Source organism: Dermacentor andersoni, chromosome 8, assembly GCF_023375885.2.
Source record: "Dermacentor andersoni chromosome 8, qqDerAnde1_hic_scaffold, whole genome shotgun sequence".
Classification (NCBI taxonomy): domain Eukaryota; kingdom Metazoa; phylum Arthropoda; class Arachnida; order Ixodida; family Ixodidae; genus Dermacentor; species Dermacentor andersoni.
In genome coordinates, this window is record NC_092821.1 from 10,495,051 (window position 1) to 10,504,672 (window position 9,622).

Here is a 9,622-nt window from a genome sequence, read left to right on the forward strand (position 1 = left end):
GCGTACATGCCAGTTTGTATTTGCCGGCGTGTTTGCGTGTGTCTACTGCGTACTACGTGTTTTGTGAGCGTGTTTGTGTGTGCGTGCGTGCGCGCGCATGTTTCTGTGTGGGTCGTGTGTGTGCGTGCACGTGTTAGCGTGTCTGCCTGCATGTATGTGCGCTTGTTTGTGTTTATGAATGTGCGCGCTTTTGTGTCTGCGCTTTGAGAGTGCATACATTTGTTTGTGCGTGCGAGTGCTTTTTGTATGCGTGCGTATGTATTGCGTAAGGTCGCTAGAGTTTTACTCGCAATAAAACTCTTCAAATTTGATGCAGCGAGTGTTCCCGCCTGAAAGCCGAGTTTGGTTTTAAGCCACCCTGGACAACTGGTGTATGAGGCGCCGTTTCTCGGGAGGACCAGTGGGAACTTGTCAGGTATACGCTTCCTCCTTTTCCCTCCTCTGCCCTGATGAATCGATATCCTTGATTGTTATTGTGAAAGGAACGTTACATCCAGAGCATAAATAAATGAGTAAGAAGTCAGGTAGTGTGTTTCGCCATTACACTAATTCTGATCTTAAAGACGTGGATTTCCCATTAGCCCACATTTCGGTTGATGCAGCCAACCGCTGAAATTGTGAATGGTAGGTATTCGAGACCGTTCTACGTATATAGCAATTGTTTTCAGGAGCTTTAATAAATCTAGAAAATTTGAAGTGTTGTGTATTAGAGATATGATATACAAGCTTTAGGTCTCTCCGGGTAGTTTGCATGCCCTTCTAGAGCTGTCGCCTATAGCAATATTGAAATTCGTAACTACATTTGGAGCACTATGGAAGCTAGAAGGCTTGTGTTCGCTCTCAAGGAAGTGTTTAAGCAGTAAGTGTAGGTTGAGAAGTTTGGGGTTGGTCACACAAAGGCTTTTTTATGCCTTAGCAGTAGGATTGTCAAAGGATAAAAAGAAGTGCAGTGTGTCTAGCGTGGGAAGCTGCTCATGTGGTAGAGGCTTGTGTGTGTGTGTGTGTGTGTGTGTGTGTGTGTGTGCGTGCGTGCGTGCGTGTGTGAATTCGCTCCTCAAAAGGGAGTATGTGCGTAAGTGAGCTACTTCCTTGCTGGTGCTGTTTGCGAAGAATTGCCAAGAAAACACAATAATCAATATAACTTGAAATAATAAACTACGCAACGCATGCTGGCACAGTAGTGACAGCAGCCTATAAGCATACAAACACACAGCTGTGTGACAATCTCAATGCACGACTGCAACATCTGGAAGGAGGCTTGCTTCTTCTTTAGTAAGCAGCACAAAGTCCATATTTTTGCCTTTTCTCGTGCAAACCAAAACGATGCTCATTGCTAGTGATCTTGTCTTTTGTTCTAATAGCATTTGTTTATCTTGAACTTAGAGGGTCGTTTCTCGCAGGTCATGCAGATGATAGCAGCAGTTTCACAATGCCCAGCCTTGGTACCCTCCATCAAGAGCAAGCCACTTGTGTTCGCCTTCAGACAGATGAATGATGTCTTCTTTAAAGCAGTTGGGAAGACAACCATGTAAGTAGATATAGGTGTGTAGTGTAGTATAATAAGTCAAGTTATAATTTAAAACTCTGAGGCTCCTTGGCCGCCTAAGCTTGATATCATGTGCAGTTGTGTGTGGTTGTAAATATTGTCACGTGGTGGTTTGAAGTTTGAATTTTATTACAATTTTGACAATACAAGATTGTCATGGCGCCGGAGCAAAAGGCGAGACTATACACGCCTGACTAGGCCCCTGGCGCCACGAGCACAGCAGACAACAGTGCAAAAAAATGTATACATATATACACATAATACACACATATACATACTTGTATATACGAATGATACAATTATACATACAATAAATCAATGCAACACAATAAGTATAAATAATGAAAATGAAGAAATAAAGTACCTACAGAAAGATACAGGAAGGCCAAAAGCCAAATGGGAACAAAAAGTCTTGCAACGCATGAAATTGCATATCAGTCGAAAAACAAAATAAGTTACAACAAACAGGTGTCAATTGTTCGAAAAGTACAGTTTTGATTTCTTTCTGAATATTGAAATGGTTGAGGAATCTTGCATGATATCAAATAAAGCATGCTCATCATTAAGTAAATTAGGAATCTGCCACTGTAAAAGCTGATTGCCGTAGTTTGTTCTAGTTTTTACCTTAATAAAGTTCCTAGCTGTTAAGGTGTAGTTAGTTGTGGTATTAGTATATATAGCAAAAAAGTTCTCACGATTACTTATGAATTCTAAAAATGCTTTTTCGGATAACTTTTGTTTATATAGACCAGTGACACTCAAAATACTGTCCTGGTGAAAGTACTCAGAGGTATGTTCGTACATCGATAGGTTATGAATAATACGAACACACTTTTTCTGCATTCAGAATAGAGTTTCCAAGTTAGCCTTAGAAGTGATGCCCCAGATAAGTAGACAATAGTGGAATCTAGAATGAATAGTAGAAAAGTATAACTGACGTTTAAGTTTTAAAGGTAACAGCGCGCGATGCTTATTGAGCATACCAATTAATTGCTTTGCTACGTTTAATGTAACTTACGTGATGCGTCCACCGTAGATTTTCATGGAAGAGTACACCAAAGAACTTGTACTGGGAAACCCTTTCAAGTGGTTGCGATTGAAATATTAAAAAAGATGCGAACTTAACTGGCTTGTTAATAGGAGTAAAAACAATATACTTTGTTTTTTTAACATTTAGGCTCAACTGATTAGCCGATAACCACACTGAAAGGGAATTTAACCTTGAATAACGTTGAATAACACAGTAGCAATACTGTGAACGACAAAACTAACTTTTATTGGGCGAACCTGTGCCCACAAAACAGGCTACACTTATAGCACAACGATAGCGGCGAACACGCTCGGCGATCGTCGAAAATCTTGGGCGCGATCGGAGATATTTTGTTCGATACGCGTTCTGTTCAGTTGCTGCAACGTCACGAATTGGCAGTATGCAAAATTTGTGACAAGGGGACGGAGAGAGCAGCCAATCAGCAAGCGGTGAACTCCCCGGACGTTGCGTTGCCTCGTCTGTCGTCTGCTTGGGGACCATATACTATAAACCGAAATGGTTTTCGCTTTCTAATAAATCAAATGTCTGTATGAAAAAAATGTATTTTTTATTCTCAAGCTTAAACACGTTCTCAAATAGTAATGTGTACGACTATTACAATGTATTAGAATCAGTTTTTCTGGAAGGTCGCTAGGTGGTGTTGCGCACGGCGCGAGAAAAAAAAAAAAACGCGGTCTACTCGGCGGACTTTTCAAAATGTCGCACCGAAACGTGCCGCTCGGCCCCCGGGTTTCGGCGCGCCAGAGGGAGCTCCTCCTGTCTGTTGTGGAGGAGCACGCCGCCCTCGTGGCGCCGTCGTACCCACTGGGGCCATCGCTCACAAAGGCCGACAAGGAGGCGCTGTGGGCCCAGCTGAAGGCGCTGCTGGATGCCGAAGGCCCTGCACGCAAGACCGTGCAGCAATGGCAGGCCTTCTGGCGGAAGCAGCGGTTCTACGCGGACCAGGCGCTGGCCCTTGTCAGGCAGCAGCAAAGGTGAGCGTGCGCGGATCCATTTCAGCCAGTCGTCTCATACGCTGGGTTTGTTATTTACAGGGGAACCGGAGGCGGTCAGCTCGGTGGATTCCACGGCCGCATCCTGCAGCTAACCGGAACCACGCGGGTGGATGGTGGGCGAGCTGCTGTGTACGGGCGGTCGGAAGCGGTAAACAGTGGCTTAGAATACTATTATCGCCTAAGTGTTGTGAACTAGCACTTTGTGACCGTCAGAAATTCGGCAAGCGAGGTTCAATGCGACGCGGCCTACGGTGACAAAAAGCGTATTACGGTGTGTCGTTTGTCGTGACACGGTGTGTAGCTCACGTTAGGCGTCGAAAATATCCGCTTGCGTGTCGCGTCGAGACGGTAAAAAGTGGGTTCTTTTGCCTACAAACGTTTAGGAAAAGGTCACGCTAGGGCGGTGTTGCTTAGAACTTTGTCGGAGACGGTCGAATCTGCACTGGTGAAAGGACGCCCGTGAACCTAATTTTGAGGCATATTAGAGGAACCTACGTGCTCGAAACTGTTTGAGACCATCGACTGAGGGGCATAGCCAGTGGCTGGCGCACCAAACACGCCCCCTCCCCTTCTCGAAGGTCTTTGTGTGGATAGCATGCTGTTTTCAAACACCCCTCAAAAAAAAAATCTAGCTGCGCACTGCCCCCATTACGCGCACACTCGCTACATTAAACCGTATCAGTTATTATTAGTAGCTGTTGGTACAAACATCGCTATGCGTGCAGAGAAGTTTTGTGACACATTCTCAACACATGCTTACAGTTGGTCCCCCTAGATGAGAGCCTGCAGGCGCGAGCTCTCGCTGGGGACATCCGGCGCCCTCAGCCCATGCAGCCATTGCCCGCCCAGCCTACAGTTTCGTTTGGCGAGACGCCCGGCACCAGTGGCTTGCAGGTGAATTTGTACACATCGCATTTCTTTTTTTTGTATTCGTTTATTGCACTCGGTGTCCATAAAGCAGTGTCTTATTTGAACGGGCTTTTCAGAGCGTTGCACGTGGTGCCGGTGGTGTGGCCGAGCAGGATGCGGCCCAGGAGTGCCTGAGTGCTCCATCTCGTAAGTTGGAGTCGCCTTGTCCTCTTAGCTGTACCAATATTAACAGTTTAATGGAATCGCCCATCGGCATGTGATGCTTCTTACCATGTCAGTCCTTTTAAACATGAGTTACATATTCTTCTGCTGTGAAAAAAATAGCATAACTTGTATGCTTTCAGAACCACAACGCCAAAGGCGCCGCCGAGTGCCGCCGGCGGGTGCCCATGAGGCCCTCCCTCGCCTAGTGGAACTGCACACCCGGAGCAGTGAGCAGCAGCAGCAAACCAACACGGTTCGTGGATACTATTTCTGTGCACTGCGGATATATCTCAAAAAGAGATAGGATGCAAATGGATGTAGCCGAGAAGTTTTTTTCGATAACCTTGAAGTGCAATAAACAGCCATTCTGCCTTGAAATTAAACAAAAACTTTATGGCGAATCTGGGCAAATGGAAAATAAGGAAACTTATGGACGAATATTTGCGATTTTACAATATTCGATGAAGTGTTTTTCTATTGGGTATTTTCTTCAAAATTAATTCGTACCAAACATTTACTATTTGCACACTCCTACAGAAAAACAAACCTAAGTATGTAAGGAACTAAATCCTCAGCATAGTCACCAAGTACATGTACATTTTCGCAATTATAACGTCGCATCTGCACGCCTTCTTCGATCATTGGTTGGGGTATGTTTTGCATGCTGGAGCAGTATATAGGACAGAATCGCTGATACTGCACAATCGCCCGCCAGGCAGACTGGTGCGTAGCCCTGAAAAGGGCTGTTTGGTTTCTTACGAAGATGTGCTTGGAGGTGTAAGATGCGTTTGAGGAGGTGACAGAAAATGAATTCTGGCACCCTTATGGTCTGTCCAAACAACGGGAATTGGTTGTGCGCAGAACTCGGCACTATTGACGGATGCCGCTGGGTCAGTGGATTTTAAGCGGAGACAATGTGTTGTGCACGCTGAGACTCTCCATAAACAGAAGCTCCCAGCGAAGTGTCGGTAGCGAAGAATTCCGAGGGGACATTGGCGACATATTTCTTCGTTTCCAGCTGATTGCGGAGCTCCGGGATGCGGCCACCCGCCAGGCTGTGGCCCTCGAACAGCTGGCAACTGAGGCCAGGCTCCACAGGGAGGCTGCAGACAGGCAGTCTTCAGCCCTGGAGGCCATCCTGCATCAACAGGGCCAGGCTTTGCAGGAGCTGCGCAGCGGCACTGCAGCGGCCTGCACAATAATTTAAAATTTTGCTATATCTCTTCATCTGCAGCAAAGGCTGTTGCAGTTTTTTAAAAAGGCTGCAGTGCATATTTTTTGAAATCTGCAGTGCATAATATTTTAAATCTGCAGCGAAGGTTGTTGTGTACAGTTTTAAATCTGCAGCAAGAGGTGTTGTGTATAGTTTTAAATCTGCAGCAAGAGGTGTTGTGTATAGTTTTAAATCTGCAGCAAGAGGTGTTGTGTATAGTTTTAAACCTACAGCGAAGGTTGTTGTGCATAGTTTTAAACCTGCAGCGAAGGTTGTTGTGTATAGTTTTAAACCTGCAGCGAAGGTTGTTGTGTATAGTTTTAAACCTGCAGCGAAGGTTGTTGTGTATAGTTTTAAACCTGCAGCGAAGGTTGTTGTGTATAGTTTTAAACCTGCAGCAAAAGGTGTTGTGTATAGTTTTAAACCTGCAGCAAAAGGTGTTGTGTATAGTTTTAAACCTGCAGCGAAGGTTGTTGTGTATAGCTTTAAACCTGCAGCGAAGGTTGTTGTGTATAGTTTTAAACCTGCAGCAAAGGGTATTGTGTATATGTTTAAACAAGCACCAAAGGTTGCCTTTTTTGCATACTTTCAAAAATATCGCATTCCACGTGAGGGCACTTAAGAACTTGGACTGTGCACTAGGTTTTGTGTCGCGACTTCTGAAATACTTGTGGGAGTTTGTTTTTGTGTATTGCTTCGACTTTGTTGTGCTATGTGTATGTGTCTGTGCAGAGGAGAGGCAGGCGCCTCTTAACATCTGTACGTATATTGGAAAATGACTCTTTTTTCTTTTTACCTTACAGTAAGGGCAACTTTTTTTTACTCAACTATATTATATCGCACAGTTCTGATACAATTTCAGTTCTAAGATGGCGCTCATGTCGTGCATTAAATTTTTTTAAGCATGATTCAGTATTCCCACTTGCCGGCATTGCAGTCCCGATTCAAGCAGGCTTTTTCGGACTACCCGCCAGTTTGTGGGGTGGTCACTTTGGCTCGGTGACAAACTCTGACACCGTGTCCCATTCACAGTTAGGCCGCTGCTTGTGCATAAGTGTTAGGCAACATACTTCATAGGAAGGATAGCAAGTTGTTGTGTGCTAAAGAGAAGGACAACAAAGAAGGATATGGCATATGCGCTTATGTTATGCTCTTTCTTGTACACAGTTTTTTTCCCGTGCATAAAAAATATGCACAGTTCATCAGGATGGCATTGTGCACAAGCTTGTGCAGCCATAGGGTCATTCATTAAAATAACATGGTTTCATTGAGATGGGTAGCTAATGTACAAGATGTTATCATTCCAAAAATATTGCGCCAACCTGGAGAACATAGTAAACTGAGTCACAGCGTGATGCTCTGGGGAGGAAACAGTGCATTGTATTGCTTGACGTTGACTTCATAATAAGTGAGTAATAAATTCACCGTGGCTAATGAGCCCACACCAATAGTGTGTTTGTAAACTTTAGCATACCGACAGCATTCGTTTCACTTTCTTTTCCCACCTGTGAAAAAAAATTTACGTACCAAGCAGTTGCAGCATTACATTGGCTGCTGCCGACGAGGTCGCAGCAGGCGGCGGCGTACCCTCCGGAGGTGGTCAGCATGCACTCCCCGTGGTCCTTGAAAAAGGTTCACCACGCGGTTGCGCTGCTGCTGGCCCCTCAGGTATAGCTCCCGCGGTGGTGGCACCCGCATGGGTGGTGCTGGCGGGTCGACCAGATCTGCAGTCTGCTGGACAGCTGGAGGCACGTCACTGTCGTCATCGTCCTCTTTCGGGGCAGGCTCACGTGCCGCCAAGGCAATGTTGTGAAGAGCTGCACAAGCGGCAATGATGGTCGCTGCTCGATCGGGGTTGTAGAGCAGGGTCCGGTAACGCTGCAAGCAGCGGAACCTGCTCTTTAGGACCCCGATGCACCTCTCCACAACACTGCGCATGGCGGTGTGCTCCTTGTTGCAGAGGCCCTCAGGGGTGCTGCCAGCTGGATGCCCCGGCACTGGTGTCAAGAGCCACGGCTCCAAGGGATAACCGGAGTCTCCTGCGCAAGGGCAGGGTGACAGTTTAAGCAATATCTACTCCATTGTGGCGCACATTTGCAGCACTTACCAAGCAAAGATTCACCAGGGCGCACTTCTGCTTCAAGGTATGTACGGAGAGGGTTCCTACGCCACACCCATGAATCATGACAGGACCCCGGGAAGCAGGGGTTGATGTCTTCGATCCAGATGTCTGCATCGCATGTCTGCAGATTTAAAATTAGTGCAAACAGTTGTCGTACAAGTCCTTTAAAGCACTTTGTTATATGAACCTAATTGAATATCCGCACACTGACAGACTGTTCGAATACTGCTATGAACGAATCTCGGATATGGAACGTTTCGTAGTTAAATTTTCAACACGCGGACTTGTTTTCGTCAGGGCACTGTCAGACTAGCCCGCCTGTTAACTGCTCGGAACGTCACAACTTGCTGGCACCCCCGCGTTTACCCACATTACTGTTGCGTGTTTCAGCTAATGTTCCGCAACACATCCAACATGAAATATTGCAGGCACAAAACCGGGATCAAAGAACTCCTTTAGTGCTATTCAATGGCACATGTATTGCAATATGTAGCGCCCATCATTAAACGTGTGCAGGACGGCAGCACAGGACAGCGAGTACTACGGCATAATCCAGCAGGAGCGGCGTTTTGAATCCATCGAAATCGTGAATCAAGCTTCGGGGATACTCCGCAATCGAGCAACATCAATTTCATGCGCTGTGGAGACCGCTGAGCCGTAGTGTGTCCCGCACCGCAAGATTTCATCACTGTTCCATCGCGATGTACCCTCAAAAGGAATCAATTCCCGCTGCGGATAGATCGAGAACACCGCTCCTACTACATTCTGTTGCAACAGTCCGAGTGAAGTGGAAAATTACTGCGACACAAACGAACAATGAAAATTGTTAAGGATACAATGCAAGAATAATACTTACGATCATGGTGTTCATGGCGTAGAAACCCTTCCTCGATATATAGCTCTGTGTATCCCCGGGGCTCAGGCCTTGGGGCTGCTGTATGGCGATAAGTGTGCCATCGACGCAGCCGAGCACACCGGGGATAAGTCCGAGCCGCGCAAACGCCGCCTTTGCCCTGGCCATCGCGCCTGTCGTCTGGGGGAAGTCCACCCACCGCTTTTGCCCGCTAACAACAGTTATGGCGTTTGCCACTTCGTAGATAGTGTCGCTGACGGACGACTGCGACAGGCCGATGAATTCTTCACTGCCGACGCCCCGCTGGAAGCTTCCCATTGCGAAAAACCTCAGCGCGCACAACACCTTCCGCTCAGTAGAAATTCCACTGGCTCGCTGGCACCCGATGATGGGGTCGAGTTCACCGCACAACCAACGCACCGTTTCTTTTGAGAAACGAAAACGACGCCGGAATTCGCCTTCTGTCATCTCTTCAAACGCATTTCGCACCTCCATCCGCTCTCCTTCCTCCTCAAGCAACGCCAGCGCAACAACCGAAGTTTCTAACGCAAGCGCCATTTTTCTCGAATTAAACTATGGATTGGATCCGAACGTGCTAGTCAGCAGCCGAAGCCGCCTTTGGGTCTAATCCAATCTATCAGACGCGCCATGCCAAGCCGGTCTCGTAACGAGTGATGATCGCTCCAAACTTCTCAACTCCCGTCGCGTTCGGAAGAAATGCTTGGTGGGCGGATGATTGACAGGAGCGTGTCGTCATTTTGACGTCAC

General features: G+C 46.7%; 2 protein-coding genes across 2 annotated transcripts; one reads left to right on the top strand and one right to left on the bottom strand.

The window, feature by feature from the left end:
* The first annotated feature begins 223 nt into the window (after positions 1-223).
* LOC129383620 (uncharacterized) lies at positions 224-7,390 on the top strand. The gene is made up of 7 exons (XM_055068236.2): positions 224-415; positions 1,401-3,571; positions 3,632-3,740; positions 4,355-4,486; positions 4,579-4,648; positions 4,807-4,919; positions 5,685-7,390. The coding sequence occupies exons 2-7, from the start codon at positions 3,294-3,296 to the stop codon at positions 5,871-5,873; spliced, it is 891 nt and encodes a 296-aa protein (XP_054924211.1). The 5' UTR covers positions 224-415; positions 1,401-3,293; the 3' UTR covers positions 5,874-7,390.
* A 31-nt stretch (positions 7,391-7,421) lies between these two features.
* On the bottom strand, positions 7,422-9,172 carry LOC126526601 (putative nuclease HARBI1). Its single transcript, XM_050174458.3, has 3 exons — positions 8,858-9,172; positions 7,987-8,122; positions 7,422-7,918 (listed from the first exon to the last, which is right to left on the bottom strand). Exons 1-3 carry the CDS (start codon positions 9,170-9,172, stop codon positions 7,422-7,424), a joined length of 948 nt encoding a protein of 315 aa, XP_050030415.1.
* Between the last annotated feature and the right edge of the window lie 450 nt (positions 9,173-9,622).

Coding starts and splice junctions, on each gene's coding strand:
- LOC126526601 (XM_050174458.3), bottom strand. CDS start 9,172: ATGGGAAGCTTCCAGCGGGGCGTCGGCAGTGAAGAATTCATCGGCCTG. Junction 8,123..8,857: donor ACGCCATGAACACCATGATC/GTAAGTATTATT, acceptor TTAAATCTGCAG/ACATGCGATGCAGACATCTG. Junction 7,919..7,986: donor CCCTGGTGAATCTTTGCTTG/GTAAGTGCTGCA, acceptor GCCCTTGCGCAG/GAGACTCCGGTTATCCCTTG.
- LOC129383620 (XM_055068236.2), top strand. CDS start 3,294: ATGTCGCACCGAAACGTGCCGCTCGGCCCCCGGGTTTCGGCGCGCCAG. Junction 3,572..3,631: donor CTTGTCAGGCAGCAGCAAAG/GTGAGCGTGCGC, acceptor TGTTATTTACAG/GGGAACCGGAGGCGGTCAGC. Junction 4,649..4,806: donor GTGCCTGAGTGCTCCATCTC/GTAAGTTGGAGT, acceptor GTATGCTTTCAG/AACCACAACGCCAAAGGCGC.